Source organism: Poecilia latipinna, unplaced genomic scaffold (assembly GCF_001443285.1).
Source record: "Poecilia latipinna isolate Pla-1442-1.1 unplaced genomic scaffold, P_latipinna-1.0 Scaffold686, whole genome shotgun sequence".
In the NCBI taxonomy this organism is placed as follows: Eukaryota; Metazoa; Chordata; class Actinopteri; order Cyprinodontiformes; family Poeciliidae; genus Poecilia; species Poecilia latipinna.
Window position 1 is genome coordinate 31,647 of NW_015113302.1, and position 18,009 is coordinate 49,655.

At 39.0% G+C, this 18,009-nt stretch overlaps 1 protein-coding gene across 1 annotated transcript; it reads left to right on the top strand.

Annotated features, from left to right (window-relative positions):
- Positions 1-1,160: 1,160 nt before the first annotated feature.
- On the top strand, positions 1,161-17,318 carry LOC106954882 (dystroglycan-like). Its single transcript, XM_015044678.1, has 3 exons — positions 1,161-1,468; positions 9,996-10,559; positions 13,416-17,318. Exons 2-3 carry the CDS (start codon positions 10,140-10,142, stop codon positions 15,717-15,719), a joined length of 2,724 nt encoding a protein of 907 aa, XP_014900164.1. The 5' UTR covers positions 1,161-1,468; positions 9,996-10,139; the 3' UTR covers positions 15,720-17,318.
- The last annotated feature ends 691 nt before the right edge of the window (positions 17,319-18,009 follow it).

An 18,009-nucleotide genomic window follows, 5' to 3' on the forward strand; every position in this document is an offset into this window, starting at 1 on the left:
GTAACTTGATGCAATTGCCTGGGTTAACAATACACTAAAGTAATAAACTGTGGCTCAGTGGTAGAGTTTTGCAATCAGAATGTTTGATTCCAGCTTCCTCCTGTCACAAGTCAGTGTACCCTTGGGTAAAATATTCAAATTCAGTTCAATTCAAAAATATTTGATTGATGCCAAAGGGAAATGAAATGTTGTTGTAACTCATTTAATTAAAGAGTTATTGTAGATGTTGATGGCTGTGGGCAGGAAGTTCTCAAGTAGCGGCCTGTAATACAACAAATTTGAAGAGTCCTCGACTGATTCTGTTTTTCTGTAACAGTTTCATGAAGAGGAAGGTGAGGGATGTTCATAATTTTCTTGATTTTGTATAAAATTCTACTCGCACCATGATCTCCAGAGGTTCCACAGTAGTCCCCAGAAGAAAATTATCCTTCTCAATCAGGTTGTTGCGTGTTTTTAGGCTTGGTTCTGATGCTGCTACCCCAACAGGTGATGGGAGAAGAGATGACACTCAGCAGAGTTACAGAAGATCTCCAATATCTTGGTGCATCTTGGTTGCAATCTGTAAAACAAACAGTGGTAAGAACATGTACAAAACAGAAAACACATGGCCAATGAAACAAGCAGGATTGGTTTGGCTCTAGAAGCTGGTTGACAAGAAGTTAATCTAAGTGAGCCACAAAATCAAATTCTGTCACGGGTCCCATAAAATCTTGGGCTGGCTCTGACTGTTTTGAATATAAATATGCAGCAAGTATGAAGGAGGAGGGAAAGGGTTGCAACTAGACGTACACATTCTTACATACACATGCAAATAGACTGCATGCCCGTACACATTCTTTCTATAGTTTACCTGCCTGGATTTGTCAAGGTTTCCTGGGAGGAGCTCTGGCTCTGCAGACAAAGGAGCATACTTGGATTAGGTTTTTAAGTCACTCAAGGTGGAAATATATATATATATATATATATATATATATATATATATAACACACACACACACACACACACACACACACACACACACACACACACATACACAATGACGCTCTAGCACCATAATTAAGCATAGTACAGTATAATTAAGAGGTGAGTGCTTCCAGTTGTGATGTTTTCACCTGCTTCTGTTCGGATGAAAAGAAGGCGGAGTCAGGCTGCTAACAGGACTGGCCTCAACCTGTAGACCTGTATGTGAAGCGAACAGAGAGAAGGAGCGCGGCGGCGGCGGCGGAGGGAGGGGAATCTACCGTCACCACCACTATATACAGATAAAAAAAATATCTGTAGGCTTAATCTAACCAGATGGACGTATTTCTCTTCCTGAACTGGTTTCTCTACGAGCTTAATGATAGCTGCCTGCGTCGCTGAGGGGAACAGCCCGTAGTTAATGGCATTTGCGAAGACTTCGCGGCTCTCTCCGGGTAGAAGAGGAGACATTACGCCGCGAGTTAGCTAACGTTAGCTCGCTAACAAGGTCAGTTTGAAATATGGACTCTGTTGCTCTTGTGTTTTACTTTTGAATAGGATTTCGTCTTCCTTCTGTGTGCACACCGGACTCGTGTGCAGGATTAGCGGGGACTCCAGGTCGCTGACAGGACGTGCAAAAGACTGCGTTTGTGATGGATATATTATGTTTGCGTTAGCCTGTTAGTTAGCCCCCCTCGGTAGTTAAATCTCTGCCCAGTCCGCTCCTTATCCCACTTTGGTGTTTGAAAGTGAGCTGACTCACAATAACTCTGCCTTGTTCAGGTTGCTGCTTTCAGTGAAGCTTTTGTTAAAACCTGATTCAGCAATGCAGCCTGACCTGGATAAAGGGAGCTGCGGTGTTTTTGACACAGCTTTGTGTTTCTGAGGCGAATGCCCCAGCAGCAAGTCGCTGCTCGTTTCCGCCTAGAATAAAACAGGTGCATCTCTGCGCCTCAGACGGAAGGACGTGGGATAACTCATCTAGCCGCTTACTAAATTAGCCAATTTACATCTTTCCGCAGTTTTACAGAGAAGTTGGCTCTACTTATCGAGAGTTTCCCTGGTATATACTGAGGAATGATTTATCAAGGTTGAACGTCGTAGGCGGCGTTGCGATTTCCAAAGGCCTCCTCCACCGAGTCCACTTGAAGCGGGGCCCAGGAGCTAATGCCTAGTTACTGAGCTAACGCTAGCTTTATCACATTACCTGCAGTTTGCATTGCAACACAAAACTGCTATTCTGCAACACTTAATCATGTTAATAGTCACAGTGTTTGCCTTTTCGCATGCCTTCTAAACGAGATTTTTTTTCCCCTCCACCCTCTAATCGCAGGAACAGTGTCGCTGCTGATGTTGGAAGGATTGATTAGTTGGATTTATAATTGACACGAAAGGATTATGAGCCAGCGGCCACACAGACTTATAAAAAGGCCTCCCACTCAGTCCCTGTAAGACACGCAAGAAATCTAATGTAACATCTGTTCTTGCTGAGACAGTTTGAATCAGCCAGTTATGTGTAAATCTTCTAATGGTTTTTGCTGTAACTTTTTGTACATTATCTAGAGTCTTTATGTAATTATCTCCGTTTATGTACATGTTCTTGAGTAAATTGAGAGTTTTGCAAGTCGTTTGGGGACTCTTTGAGGTTGCTTTGTTCTTCTTTAGTGCTGCTTTTTGTCATTTATCAGTAGCAACATTTTTGAAAGGGGCTTTTTGTTAAAACAGTCGTTAAAAGAAGTTGTAGATTATCCCTAAATCTAGTGTGTAGGTTACTGATTAAGTTGACTAGCTACTTTTGAATGGGTGTTCAAAGGATCTTTGATGCCTTTTACAGTGTTAGTATAAGTCTTAATTTGACTACTTGTAACTAGGGTTGTCAAACTATGTTTTTAAGATGATCTACATGAGTAAAATTACCTATTCAAAGATTTCAAATGTCAAAATTGATATAAACTCACCCATTCACATTTGCCTAAATTGTAGCACTTCTTCCAGCAACCTTTCCTAAATACAGTTGCTCACCTGACTAAAACAATGAGCTGCTGCTGCAGAAAGTCTTAAACTCTGCTAGCATGAGGTGTATAAATTGAGAGGGGGGGGGGTAACCCGCAAAACTTTTTGAAGTCTTTCCCTTTGAGATTCTAATGCTGAACATGCTAGTTGCACTAATGCTGCAGTGCCAATGTTTGACAGCATCTAAAAGCTCCAGCATCTGCAACGGATAGATAATGCTATCTGTTAGAATATCAGCGAGAAGGACACGGTGACTCTGTTTTGTCCGAAAAACTTTTCCTGTCAAGATGCGCTTCCCAGGTGGGAAGATGTGCACCATACAGGGCTCTGTTGTGTCGCGTTACAAATCAACGCAGGAAAATGTTCATCAGTTGTTGGCTACTAAAAAGTGAAGCAACGAAATAAACCAGTGCAAACCCATTCACTCCTCCTTAGTTACAAAAGCAATGGAGGCCAATGAGACAAACGGTTATGGTGGAGCCAGACTGAATCTGACAAAGCAGGAAAAGGTAGGCACCCGCCGTTGATCATTAAAGGAAATGCTATTATGCAAAATTGCCAGCAACATCAAAACAGCATAGGGTTATTGCTGAATACAGCCACATGTAACAGAGCTGTGTTTTACAGTTATAATAAAAGGCAATAATTGTGTAAGTTAACCAGTTACATTCTTACTAGGATATTAAAACTTGTAGTGTGATCTATTGTTTTACCAGGCTGGGAAGTGGCACTTCTAATCAAGAACTAAATTGTCCCCTACTTTTTGGTTTTAATCTAATTAAAGAAGTTAAATGCTTACTTGTTCTATTTCAAATGTTTCTCTTCCTCAAAAAACAAAACTGTGCCTTCAAAAAGCTATTGCTGTATCCAAAGAGTGTTTTTCTTAGTGTCAAGTTTGTCAAATTTTATTATCTTGACAAATTTACTTGTAGCTGTCCCTTTTTTAATATCAGCCAAAATGTTATGTTGTAGAATATATGACTGTGAAACCGAAACCCACAATACCAAGTTGAATCTGCTTTTTTGTGGGTGGGGGTTGGGGGTGGGGTTAAGGGGGTATTGCTGAGCCAGTGATGAAATCACCTGTCAAGTGATTGATGTACAAATGGCATCTGCAGTGTAGCTGACAAGATTGCACCTATTATCAATCCCGTGTACTAATAAAGGTCAATATGAGATGTAACCGTGGTTCTAAAGTGTCATTCACTAAATTTACTGCACCTGCACAATACCAGGAAAATGTGTAACTGCAATATAATTGCTGAATATTGTAATTAATTATATTGATTAAAATCAACATCACCCTTTTTTCACTCCATTGCAGTGATGTGAGCTTTGCCGCTCTTATGCACATCATGTGGGTCTCCAGGGCGATTGTAGTCAATCCAATCGATCAAATGTATGTTGGTATAGAGCTGACTACATTGTCTCAGATATACTCCACCAAACAAAACACAAAAGCAACAATTGTGTTTGCCCCTCTGGAACTTATTGGTTATTGCCATTATAGCAATTCAGTTTATGATTGTTTTTTTTAATTAGTTTGCTTGTCTGCTGGCAAAAATTCAGAATAAACAATTGCATGCTGCTTACCAAATATAAAACCTGCATCATCTTTAAAGGTCTTATTAATGCCCACACTTTGACTATTGTTTTTTTTGTTTTTTTTTTTTTTGTTTTGTTTTGGTATTGTCAGAATTAAAAAATGTTTCCACATTCGAAAATACTGGAGGAGAAAAGTGGAGTAACATTTCTTAATTCAGCAATCTGCAGTGGGCAGTGGTTTGTGGGGAAGGAGAAAGGCAGCATTTAACTTTAAACTCGACACAACTGGAGATTTTGACATCCCATTTAGTGTATAATAGCATATTTTAGCTGTTTCAAATAATTTTTTTTTAAACCCTGTGTACTAGGTAATAGGTATGCCAACTTTGTACATTTGTTACTTATTTATATTGGCATTACTTTTTGCCATTTCTTAAATGCTGAGTTCACTAATAAAAAAAAATGTTCTGGGCATTTATACCAGGCATTTAGGTAAAGAAGCCCCCAGGGTCCTATAGGCTTTTAGTCTAGATGGGCTGTTGGGTTGTCTTTAAATTCATTTTTGCTTACTAGCATAAATATATGGTTAGTTACTGTTTTGGTTAAACATGTGTGGCTTGTAACATGAAAAAGATAATTTGTGCATGTCAGAGAAGATGCAGCAAACTCCACTAAACATATGGTGCCCTACAGTAATGGCTAATTTTCTGATAATGGATTTAGAGTGGTGTCTGAACTCCTGTAAATATCCAACAGCATTTGTTGACGTACAGCACTGAGATTTATAAGTGTACTGTAGTCGGTGTAAAGGGAGTTGCTCTGGAATCGCCACGCCAAGTTCTGTTTTCAGTCGGCAAAGACATTTTTTTCTTTTTTGTTGTTCCGTTTTCTCCCCACATATTTCATTACTTTGTTGAACAGAGTAGAGGGCAACACAAGGGAAACATCCAACTGCAAAGCAACCTTGTCTCGTGGATATGTTTGTTATTCAGCTCATGCTCTATCTAGAGGCTGCTGCATGTGCTACGTCAATTCAATTGGCCCTGAGTGCCACTGTGCATCGGAGGCCTAATTATTTTTGATGGTTTTCGAGTTTTAACTACTGTTGAACCACAGAGTGCATGGATGGTTGTAAAACGCTTTTGTGCCCCCAGTAGTAAAGGCCTCCGGGTGCAAATCACCCACACTAAAGTCTATATCTTTGCGCAGTTTACCAAACATACAGTATAAAAGCTTAACATAAAAAAAAAAATAATAATAAAAAAAAACACGAATTGGAGATAACACGGTTCTAAAATTAACAACCAGTGTTGTGCCTTAGCATAGACTCGACAAACTTGTTTCTTGTAGAGTAGAAATCTCATTAACTGAGTAATTTACTAAAAGTATTGTAAAGACTTGCATGAAGCCATTTCCTCACTGTGGTGGTTTGTACTTGTAGTCATTTAACCTGAGGCACAAATGTTTGTGTAATTGTTTACTAGGCATGGCTGCCATGAGAATCTCACTGTTTGACAACCATGTGTTCAAAAGAAAAAAAAAAATGCTATTTTACAGTATCACAATATTATCACAAAAATTTAAAACAAGAACGTAAACATGTTTTTTTATGGTGAAAAACAATTTTGCTAATAAAATAATATATTGACTATTGGAATTTAAGTCATGTTTATTATAATACTGTTTTTTTTTTTTTTAAATAATTGATATTGACTCCTCTACTTCTAAATAATGACTATCTTGTGTTTCCCGGACTGGAAATATGTCCAAATAGAATAATTTGTCATTCGTTTAAGTGAGAAAAAACCTTTTGGGTCTTTCTTCAGCCGGCTGACTGGCAGTGAACAGCAACAGGTGGGAATGGGGCCACTTTCTACTCCAGACAGCTGTGGAAAACGCCAGATAGCCTGTAGCTTTTTCTCTGGTAAAGATAAAGTTACATGTTCTTACCCAATACCGGAAAACTAGCCAATGTCTAATGATTACATTCTTCCACTACTCTTTAGGAAACAGCTGGATGGAATCAGAAATGTCATTTTATCACAATAATCCATTTTATCATAAGATGAAATTGCTGCAATAAATAAACTTTAGCTACTCGAACTCGCAGCCAACTAAGCTAGGTTGGTGGCATCAACTAACTTACTCACTCTTTGGTTGCCTAGCAACATCCAGTTGAGTAACTTGTACAGGAGCAGTTTCATGTTTTGACACCATGCCTCAAAACTGCTTAAAAATAAAAAATAACAGCAGCAACAGTATGGCAGGTTTTCAGATATTTAAAACGAACAAAAACAAAAAAACTAATCAATAGTTATCAACATTGACTGATATGAAACATTTATAAAGTGATATGTTTTTCACTATTCACTAAGCTCATGTAATGACATGGTTTCACTCAGATGCTTTGTTGTTTCTGGAAGCTTAATTTAATGTGGCGTCAGTGAACAGATTCAACTTTCCCAAGAACTCTTGAGTGTTAAGGTAGTCTGAATGGATCAAGCTGAATATCAAATGAGACTGAGGGTTTAGAGGTAACATTGTTTAATACCAAACAGTGGCAGTCAGAATCAACACTAATTTGCAACCTCACCTATAAACCCAGTAACTGTTTTCAGCTTTAAATTAATCCTCATAAACACCTCCAGTCCTAACCTTTATATATATATATATATTTTTTTTTTATTTTGTTGTTTGGTTTTGTTAAATACTGCTTAGATTCATGTTAAAATGAGTACAGTTCAATGCTCAGATGTATTTTCCCCTCCACTTCCTTCCTCGACATGTGTGGCAACAACCTGAGGTCATGTGCTGTGTTTTCTCTGTGTTAAAGGTAGCTTAGGCACCCGGCCCATTTTCGTGTTAATACTTGTTTTACATTTAGCCCACAAACGACTGCATTATTCATGCATCATATAACGGTCGTTTTTTTTTTTTTGTTTTTTTTTTTCCCCCAGCCTAAATGTGCTGCGCTGTTAAAGAATCAGTCACTTAAATTTCTTTCACAATCTTTCAATAAAGTCAATACTGTTTTCTTTTTTGGACTGAGTTGAAATGCTGGGGAAGTAGAGGAGGTGAGAGACGATGAACTGTCTGAGATGAAAAGGGGGGGGGGTAATTCAGATGAGGTGCATGTCTCAGCTTGGTTAATGGGCTGGAAGAGTTGTGACTCATTGTTCTTTTTGTTTTCGTGAATAGATGGCAAATGGTAGAAAATGGCTTCCTCTGAATTGTTTTGTTTTTTGGTATGCCTTCCGTTTATGGAAAGTTCGTACATCTGTGTTAGATGGACTTTGATGAGCTGCTAGGTTTATGTATTGCTCGGACTTCATAGCATTGCTTACTTGATGAAGTTTTCTATTAACAGCCAGAGATGTTGACTGTCGACAGTTGGAATAACAAAGTGTTAATAGTAGTTAGGGTTGAGAATAATGGAGGGATAATTATGTTTTGGAAACATGCATAATAAAATTACAAAAAGGTAAGTAAAACAGTGAAATCGATCTGGATTTTGCTATCTTATTGGATTTATTTCCTTTTTTATTTGGAGGTATATTTTTTCTGTTCCCAGCATTTTTTTTTTTTTAATTTAAGGTAATTTTAGACTATAATAGTTTACAAATGTGCATGTCTTTTGTGGTTTTAATGTACAAACAAATGTTTTTTTAAAACCAAATTTTATGTAATGCTTTATTTTTGTGGTTTAACTTATTGACCTACCTGAGAGAGTTTTGTTTTGGCTTCTTTTAAACAATCATAGTGCAAAACCCTGGAGTCAAAAACTGAATGAAGATCAAAGTTACACTGAATTTTCATGAGGATCAGCTGATTATTTTTTTATTTTTATTTTTTTTTTTAATTCACAAATTTGCCTAAAGTTTGGTTTGTACTCTAAAGGATTTTAGAGCAGGCAAAGACATTAATTGCATCACTTGATGTCACACTGTTGTGCCAAGGCAGACATTGTGATTCTAGGCAAATGGCTGACCCTCCTCTGCCCATTTGAGTGCTACAGGATTAAAGCTGGCAAGGTCAGAGCAGCAAGACTTTAATTCCAGGCCTGAGGTTTGCCTAATTAAAACTTTAACTGAGTGGGGGGAGAGGGTAGGAAGGAAAAAATAAATAAATAAATAAAACCTTGACTGCAGCTAAGAATAATTGCTGTAACAAGAACTACAAAATAAAGTTGTAAAATATATAAGTGGTCTAACAGTGGTTTCCAAAGTAGGGGTCGTGAGACACCAAGTGGGGCAGGCGGGGCTCTAAAGATGATTTTCAGAACCATTGTGATGTAGAAAGATGAATCATATCACTCTGTTAGATAAATAAATATAGTTAAAATATTTATGCATTTTATGGCGGTTACAGGCTGAAATGTCTGGTTTACAAATAACTACAAATATGGATGTTCTGATTTCTGCTTGTAAGGCTTTGACCAGCTGAATCACAGACGGTAATTACAATATTATCTTATTAATTTTAAATGACCATCTGTGTGTGTGTGTGTGTGTGTGTGTGGAACACAGCAGGGCCTTGATCGTCCAACTTTTACAGGTGTCTGTACTTTACCACACCTGACTCAAATAATTTGGTCTGAATTAAAGGCAGTTTATGCGCATGGCCTGTTTTAATGTTCTGTTTTAATATTCTTCTGTTTTACATTTAGAGCACAAATAACTGCGTGATTCATGCATCATTTTCTCGGCCTACATGTTCTGCACTGTTGCAAAATCTTTTCAGTATAATGAATATCGTTTTCTCTTTTGGACTGTGTTGAAGAAATGATGGGGGGGAGGGGTTGAGAGACAGTGACACTGAAATGAAAGAAAAAAAATCTGACGTGGTGCACTTCTCAGCTAATGGACTCAAAGGGTGCTGACCCATTGTTTTTGTTTTAGTGAATAGATGGCAAGTTATACCATTTCTATAAAATTTATTTTACATTTGCTCCAAATAATTCCTCTGAGGTGTTATTGGGGTGCGTTTGCAAAAATAATCCTTTGACCTAGATTCTTGTTCTCAGCCTTAATCAATGCAACAATACAGTGCTTTATGCTGGAACAAAAACACTTATCGTCTAAGGTCATTACTGCCAGACTTTTGGTAAAATGTGAAATCTGAAACAGTTGTGAATAGCTTTCCCTGAAAAAAATATATTTGTTTAATAACTGTTGTCTCTAGCTGTTTGAAACAAAGTACATTTTCTCAAAGAAGGTTTTGTTTGTAGTTTCCTTGAACCAACACTCTCCTTGACAAAAACACATAATTGCCACAAAATTGTAGATGCTGATACGGTGTCAGGCCGTGAAAAAGGAGAGCATGACATTGCATCATGTCCTGGTGTATCATCATGTGATTCAGTCTAAATGTTGCCATGTAAGCAATGAATCTCGTGCGTTTTGGCACTGGTGTCTTTATATGCCTATGCAGCTTCTTCCTTATGTTTACTCTTCCGTTTTTCTGTGTATCTCTTGCAGCGGGCTGACATGGACGTCTGACAGGCTGTCAAAGATATCTTCATGGGTCACAGAGGACAGGGAAGAGAAACTGCAGCATTTGTGAGCATAGCCAATCACTAGAGATTCTGACCCATAAGCATATCATTGAAGAGACTTCAGTGCATGTGGCCTTCTCGGTTGTTCACTGACATCTGCTGTGCAGCCCAAAGGCCTCTTGATATGCACTATATACTTAGAGACATGAGCTGCAGGTATGCGGGGAGGAGCAGGTTTCCTTCATGCAGGACTCTCCCTGTTGTAATATGGCTTCTGGCTACTCTGGCCCATGGTGCCGTGCCAGATCAGCAAGAAACACTGGTGGACATGATATCTGTGGAACTAGAGGCCTCTATGCAGTCCTCTGTGATGTCTGAGCTCCAGGCTGCAGCATCCTCAGTTGGTGAAGGCCCCCCTACAACTGTACCAGAGTCTTCTGTGGGGAATGGAGTCCACACAAACATCCCGGATTCCTCAGCAATCGTAGGCCAGGTGTTCCAATTGAAGGTTCCTCCTGGACCCGACCATGCATGCTGCAACGTCCAGGTACGTAAAGCTACATCTTGACGATCTCAAAAAATTCTAGCGTTCAGTCAAGATGTCTTAACATGTTAACAAATTATCACGTGACTTAATACAGCAGTGGGCATCTTTGTTTTTAAGTCATCTTCAAGAACTGTTATTCAGGAGTAGCTCAATAAATTTGAAAATTATGAAAAAGGGTGACATTCAATTAAAAACATTTGACTGAATTTATTCTTTTGATGATTAGAGCTTACAGATAATGAAAATCCAAACCTTAAAAAACATTAAACCAATAAAAAACAGAAGTCTTAGCCGACTAGGAAGCGGAAAGCATCACATGCTCTGACAAATAACACAATTCTACAAATCATTACTGACTGAGAATTTTCACTGAGCCTGAAGTCACTTGGATTTTAGTGCTTCTGCATTCTTCCTCCAGATTCTGAAACTTTGTTTCTGGATCTGGAGTGGCTTAATCAAGGAATGCAACCTTTCTGGCGCATGTGTTGTTTCTCTTAAAGTACTGGTTGCTGCCACATTTGTGCCCTAGCTATTTACTAACATTTTCTTTACCTCTCAAGACTGCAGGTATACCCGTTTGCGCAGTTTTTCCTTTCACTCAAATCTCCATAAAGTTGCCTAAACGCAACACAATAAGTAGCCATCATCTCTAGCTGTGGCCTTAGTGACTTAGCTTCCACACCTCCTGTGTGTAACTGTTGTTTACATGATTGTGTTGACCTTTATATGGGCAACACACATTACTATATGGGCAAACAATTACTTTTTTTGTCATATTAGGGCTTTCTGTGAAACTGAATTCTGGGTTTTCAATACCTCTAAGCCAAAATGATCAAAATTACCAAAACTTCATGTGAATTGTAGCACTGTTTGTGATTAATCTGTGTATGTATTTAAATTTAAGATGCAACTGAATCCCTGAAGATATGAGTTTAGATGTAGCTAAAATAGTTTTTAAATTCTTGGGTGGAAATAAAACAGTTATAAAACTTTACAGAAGGCTGAACTGATGGTTCAATTGAATTATAGCTCAAGGAAGTAATAAAATGTGTCTTTGGAAATGCGTGCTTGTCAAAAATAATGTTTCCTTGCACTCTTCTATCTCCTGTGTCTTATAGTTGTCATATTGCCTAGAGTTTTCTGTCATTATAAAAAAAAACATTTAATGCTCTATATAGCATTTATCCCATCATTTTTGATCACTGTATCACTGCTCATTGAGGCAGACTCTATTGCAATTTGTTCCAGTCAGACTTATGAGTGACATGAGATTATTATTGGCCTGAGTGGTGATACAGAATGATATCCTGTCACAGCGTAATAACTCAAAATGATGAGTGATGACTCACACAGTTATTATGAATAGGAGCTCACTCTGCTTCCTGTTCATCTTTGGCAAGATTTGATCAACTGAAAGGAATGAAAGGAGTGCGATTGTGGCAGATGATGGGGTTCCTTTTGCCCTACATATTTCAATTTTACATTCATTTTAATTCAGTGTGGTTTATCAGAGTTCCCCATCATTGGCTGATGGCTCGGCATGAAACGGCAGACAGAATTAAATGGTTAATTTATGATAATTTATTCCGTACATTTCATATGAAACCATTAATCTCAGTTATTAAAACATTTGTTCTGTTTTTTGTTTGGAGATTGAACTGGTAATTGTTTTTTTGTTTTCTTTTTTGTAAGAAGAAATATTCTTACATTGGTATAAACAAATGTTCATTTTGAACATCTACTGATAAATAAAGATGCACTCTAACATATTATTAACATAAAAGTCCTTCTGAGCCACTATAGACAGATGATGTCATTTGTTAAGTTGACATTAGTGTATGCGTTTTTGGAGGGGTTTTACCATGTGGTAGTGGTTTCACGGTGTTGAAAAGCAATATGGATATAAGCCTAGATAATAAATGTGCAACATATTAGTTTGCACATGGACAGATGTTTTCAAGCCTGTATTTATGTTAGCTGTGATTATTTTCTGCTTACATTTTCTTTTCCCTCCGTATAACAATGAATAAACATTGATTCAGAAAACTGGTGTAGTTTTGGGTACAAACATCAGAGAAGTCCCACATATCTTCCATAAAACACTCTGCATACTAACACTCCAAGTGTGTAAGCAAATGGTGGTTGATGATTGTTGCAGCCAAAAAGAGTAAAAAAAAATATAAATTGATAACCATGGCCCTGGTTAAACATAGTTTCAGTAACCTCTCCCATAGCATTTGCTAGACGAATGAACAAAAGACAGTAAAGTGATAACTAAACCAAAGAGAACTAATGATGAGCCACATGACACAAACAAAACCTGATGATATATTCCCGTCCTCTGCAATTTTTATTTTTTTTTTATTTCCCAAATGCTGTACTTGCAACAAAAAACTAGTAAAGCACATTTTATACCTGCCGGATGAGATCCTATCTGTCTTGAGATGTTACATGTGAAGTTAAAGTGTTGTCAGTCAGGAAGTTTTATGCCTCACTTTCAAAAATAATTAGATTTTGCTCAGACTTTCTCTTTGACCATCCCTAATATAAGACTTCTCTAAATTCTTAAAATGTGACACCCATCATGGATTATTGAACAAAACCTCTGTGAAGATTTTAAGGAAAGTACATATGTACCTGTGTTAACACATCTTAAGACGGGTAAAGTCTTCCTAAAAATAATATAAATTATACATTTGCAGTATGAGGGGTACTTTTTTTTGTATAAAACTGAAACTGTTACTATGTTATTAAATGTGAGGTGATGGTTACTAGAGACTTTTATATTTCAGACCTAGCTTATATCAGATTTGCTCATGCTGTACAAAATGCTAATAGTTTTCTCTTTTCTCTAAGCTCACTGAGATGGGAAGAGAGACCTTACCCTCCTGGCTGTACTGGGACAAAGAGAGATGCACTCTAAGAGGATTGGCTCTGGAGCAAGATAAAGGTGTATATCATATCTTGGTGTCAGGGGAGCAGATAACTGACGGGACAAGTAGCCAAGTGTATCCCAGTACAGTCTTCACAGTTGAAGTGTACCCAGAAGAACGGGCTGACACTGAGCCGGCTCTGCTCACTCTGCAGTCTGATATCAGTGGCCTGCAGCCTTTCACCTGTGGCTCAGAGGAGCCTGTCACGGTCCTTACTGTCATCTTGGATGCTGATTTGACAAAGATGGTTGCTGAACAGAGGGTCAGCTTATTAGGACTTATGAGGAAATTCTCTCATGTGCCTCTGGAGCACATGAGAGTGGTGCCTGTTGTAAACAATCGCTTATTTGACATGTCTGCTTTCATGGCTGGACCAGGAAATGCAAAGAAAGTTGTGGAGAATGGAGCCCTGCTGTCATGGAAAGTTGGATGTGCGCTTGATCAGCCCAGCATTCCTGACATCAGCAGTGTGCAGTCCTCGGCAAAAGATGGGACGATGTCAGCCAGGTTGGGTTACCCAGTGGTTGGCTGGCATATTGTCAACAAAAAACCCCATGTAGTGAAACGCATCAGGCGTCAGTTGTACAACACTCCTACTCCAGTGCCATCCCTACTTCCCCCCACTGTTAACCAAGAGCCTCTTTCTCGTGTTGTTCCTACCCCAACTTCACCCGCTATTGCCCCAGCAACAGACAACTCTACTCCCCCTGTCCGAGGCCCTTTACCTTTACCGGTGAAGCCCACATTGAGGGTCAAAGATCAAATAGCTCATACACCTGTCTTTGGACCTCCTCAACCTACCAGAGTGTTGGGAACTACGAGTACCATTCCAATCATGCCTACCATGACTCGACCAACAATTTTAGGGCCAACTGCTTCGCCAACGCCACCAGGTGCTGGCAAAAAACCAAAACCTTCAAAGAAGCCCAAGAAACCCAAAATGTCCACCCCTGCTCCCCGTGAACCAAAGTCCACCACTCCTAAAACAACCATACGTACAACTACTCTTTCTCTGACCACAGACTTGAATCAAAACCCAGAAATCCGCAACCCGATTGATCAAGTTAAAGCATGGGTTGGCACGTACTTTGAGGTCAAAATTGCTTCAGATGCGTTTTATGACAGAGAAGATGGTACCACTGACAAGTTGCGTTTGACTCTGAAGAAGACCCCAAAAGAAGCCGTGAGTGAAACCTCATGGATCCAGTTCAACAGCAGCATCCAGCTTTTGTACGGCCTTCCTGACGAGGAACATGAAGGGAATCATGAATACTTCATGCTGGCCACCGATAAGGGTGGGAAGAGCATCGTTGATGCGTTTGAGGTCCAAGTCAACCGCTGGACGAGCAATGACAAACCGTCAGTGGTGTTTGCTGCTCGTTTTCACGGTGACCCCAAAACTTTAAGTGAAAATGTTCACAATAAGATTCTTTTGACTAAAAAACTGGCCTATGCCCTGGGGGACCGAAATACCAGCACAGTGACCCTCAGGAGCATCACTAAAGGATCCATTGTGGTTGAATGGACCAACAATAGTATTCAGCAGAATTTTTGTCCAAAAGAACAGATAACTGCTCTCACCAAAAGAATCTCAGATTCCCAAGGAATACCTTCGCCAGCCTTCATCAAGGCCATGGAGCCTGAATTTAAACCCATAAACATCTCAGTACGTGGTACCAACAAATGTCAGAGCTACACATTCATTCCACCAGGAGAAGTGCCAATGCCTGCCCTTCCTACAGCCACACCGTCTCCTGGAACAAGTCAAAGAAGTAGTGATGATGTTTACCTCCACACAGTGATCCCTGCTGTTGTGGTGGCAGCCTTGTTGCTTATAGCTGGGATCATTGCAATGGTCTGCTACCGTAAGAAGCGCAAAGGGAAAATGACAATAGAAGAACAGGCCACCTTCATAAAGAAGGGTGTTCCCATAATATTTGCTGATGAACTGGATGATTCCAAGTCTCCACCATCCTCCAGCATTCCTCTAATCCTGCAGGAGGAAAAACCGCCTCTTCCTCCTCCTGAGTACCCCAACATGGCCGGCCCCCACAGTACCCTGCTCAACCAGGATCTGCTGGAGGAGTATTCAGCCTACCAGGATGACGATCCCAATGCTCCACCTTATCAGCCCCCACCCCCTTTCACCGTTCCGATTGAGGGAAAAGGCTCACGCCCCAAGAATATGACATCCTACAGGTCACCACCTCCCTACGTACCTCCCTAACGCACACATCTGAGCTTTCAGTTTGAAAAGCTGGTCCGATTTAGGGATGCTTCTCAGAAACTACAACAGGAGTACATTTACTTGTGTTCAATGAACTGGCTTTGACTTTATAGAAGAGCAAGCAACGGCATATATCTGACCATCATGAATAAAACATTCTGCTACTGTCCCTGGACAAACGGATAGAGGACAGTTTGTATTTCTTTTTCCTTCCTGTAATTCAGATCTGCTTTTGACTTCTTGCATCTTATTTTTTTGTCTGTTTTTTGCCAAGAAGAGCCAGTTTTATCTTCAATGATCTTCTATTTCTATTGTATAGAAAATAATAAAGCAGCAGGAAAGACTGAGGTCTTTTGGGCCTTTTGTGGCGATGTCACCATGACAGCAGACTCGAGGCTCTCCCTCCCGATGTTAATCTTTGAGTTCTAAATCATTCTTATCTGCCCTTCAGCTAGGTTTAGTAAGATTTTGCACTTGTTATTTCTTGAGGGGATGAAAAGCAAAATGGCAAATTGAACGCATGATGCATTTTATTCACACATAAATTGATTTGTTTATTAGATATTGATCTTCCCCGTTCTTTTACTTGGCTCCCTCTGGATAATAACATGCAGTACTTGCACTTATGCAAATTCTTGTTAAACCTTGCACTATGTGTCTTTAGCATAATTGAAATGGTTGAGTGTTTGACTGATAAGAAGGTACACGAATTTTAGATCCTTGAACTTGCCATATGACTGAGGTTCCTCTGGTACTTGACCACAAAGGACGCAACTGTAATCATGCCTGTTGTAGATGTAGCTTAAACATGATTTATTTTTCCTCTCTTTAATGTGTGCCACTACAGCTGCCTGTGAGATAACTGGGCTTGCTGTTGCCAAGGTGATGTCTGTGGACACAGTGCAATTCTCATGGAGTTGCTACAACAATAACAAAGGGGCCTGTGGAATGCTGTGATTCACGGCAGGCAGAATATATGTCAATAAGGTGGATCCATTGTCTTTTATTCAGTTTTTTTTTTTTTTTTTTTTTTTTTTTTTTAAATCTGTGAGGGGCGGGTGGGTGTAGAGTACTGTAATACCACCGCTCTGACACAAGGGTTTGCACTACTAGTGCGGTGCCTGTTGTCAGTTCAGGTGAGGCATGGGGTAGAAGGGGATGTACATATTTGTGTGCCTGTGAAATAAAACGACTCCATAATGTTGATGTTTTATCAGTAAACCTGGTTGGGAACGGGCGGGCCGCCGCCCCGCCCCCGCCCCCCTCCTTCTCCCGAGTGGGAAATTTTTATTTTTTAATTGTATGTCTAGATTTATGATCACAGTCATTTTAAAAAATATATATATATAACTTTATAGTTTGTGAGGGTAGAAAAGATTGTTTACGTGCCCATCACATTAAAACAAAAATAAAAATAAAGCATTATCTCAGTGTGATGGGGAACAAAGGAACCACAACAATATGTGAATTATGTACAGTTCATATCACCATTAGAACAATGGTTAAAAAAATCTAATGTTTTTACTGAGTTTTTGATACAGTCTTAAACTTGTTTTATGAAAATATATTAATAAAATGTAATACTATTTGTAAAACCTCCTATGTTGTATGGTCTCCTTTTATTTAAGAAACTTGTATGAAGTGGAAACATTTTATTTGTTTTATTGTTGAGGTCTGTCAAATATCTAATCAAATACACCTACCGTTCAGTACAATAGAATGTTAAACTTATTTGAATAATTTAAAAGTAATATTCAATCCCCACTTAATTCAAGTATTTATTCCTGTTCATTTTGATTATATTTTACTTCTAATGTAAATCCAACATCCAGAGCTCTGCATTGAAGCATATTATTAAATCAGGTATTTGTGCTTTTTGTTGAGTGGGGAAATCCTATGTCCTGTTGGAAAATTAAAAATATCATCCTCATAAAGCCTAAAAACAGAGGAAAACTAAAGGCTATCTTCAAATTTTCTGGTGGACTGAAGAAGTGTTTTCCTGGTCCTTAAAAAAAGCTTGCATTCTGTCCACCTACGCTCTGCCTCCCAGATCGGAAACCTTGATTTCCAAAAAATATGTTCTGACAAGAGGACTTTGAACGACTGAACCTAATGCCTTTTCTCCTCAGCCCAGGTAAGATACTTCTGTCGTTATCTTTGGTTAACAAGTAGCTTTTCACAAGACAAGTCTCATAGATGTGTCTTTTGTGTTAGCTCTTTAATCTCTAACTCTATCCGCAGTCCAGGCCTTGTCAACCTCTTCTTAAACTCCTGAATGGGTTTTGCTTTA

Bases quoted from the DNA above. Each gene is read 5' to 3' on its own strand.
- LOC106954882 (XM_015044678.1), top strand. From the start codon at position 10,140: ATGTGGCCTTCTCGGTTGTTCACTGACATCTGCTGTGCAGCCCAAAGG. The intron at 10,560-13,415 runs GTACGTAAAGCT...CTTTTCTCTAAG, and splicing joins ATGCATGCTGCAACGTCCAG to CTCACTGAGATGGGAAGAGA.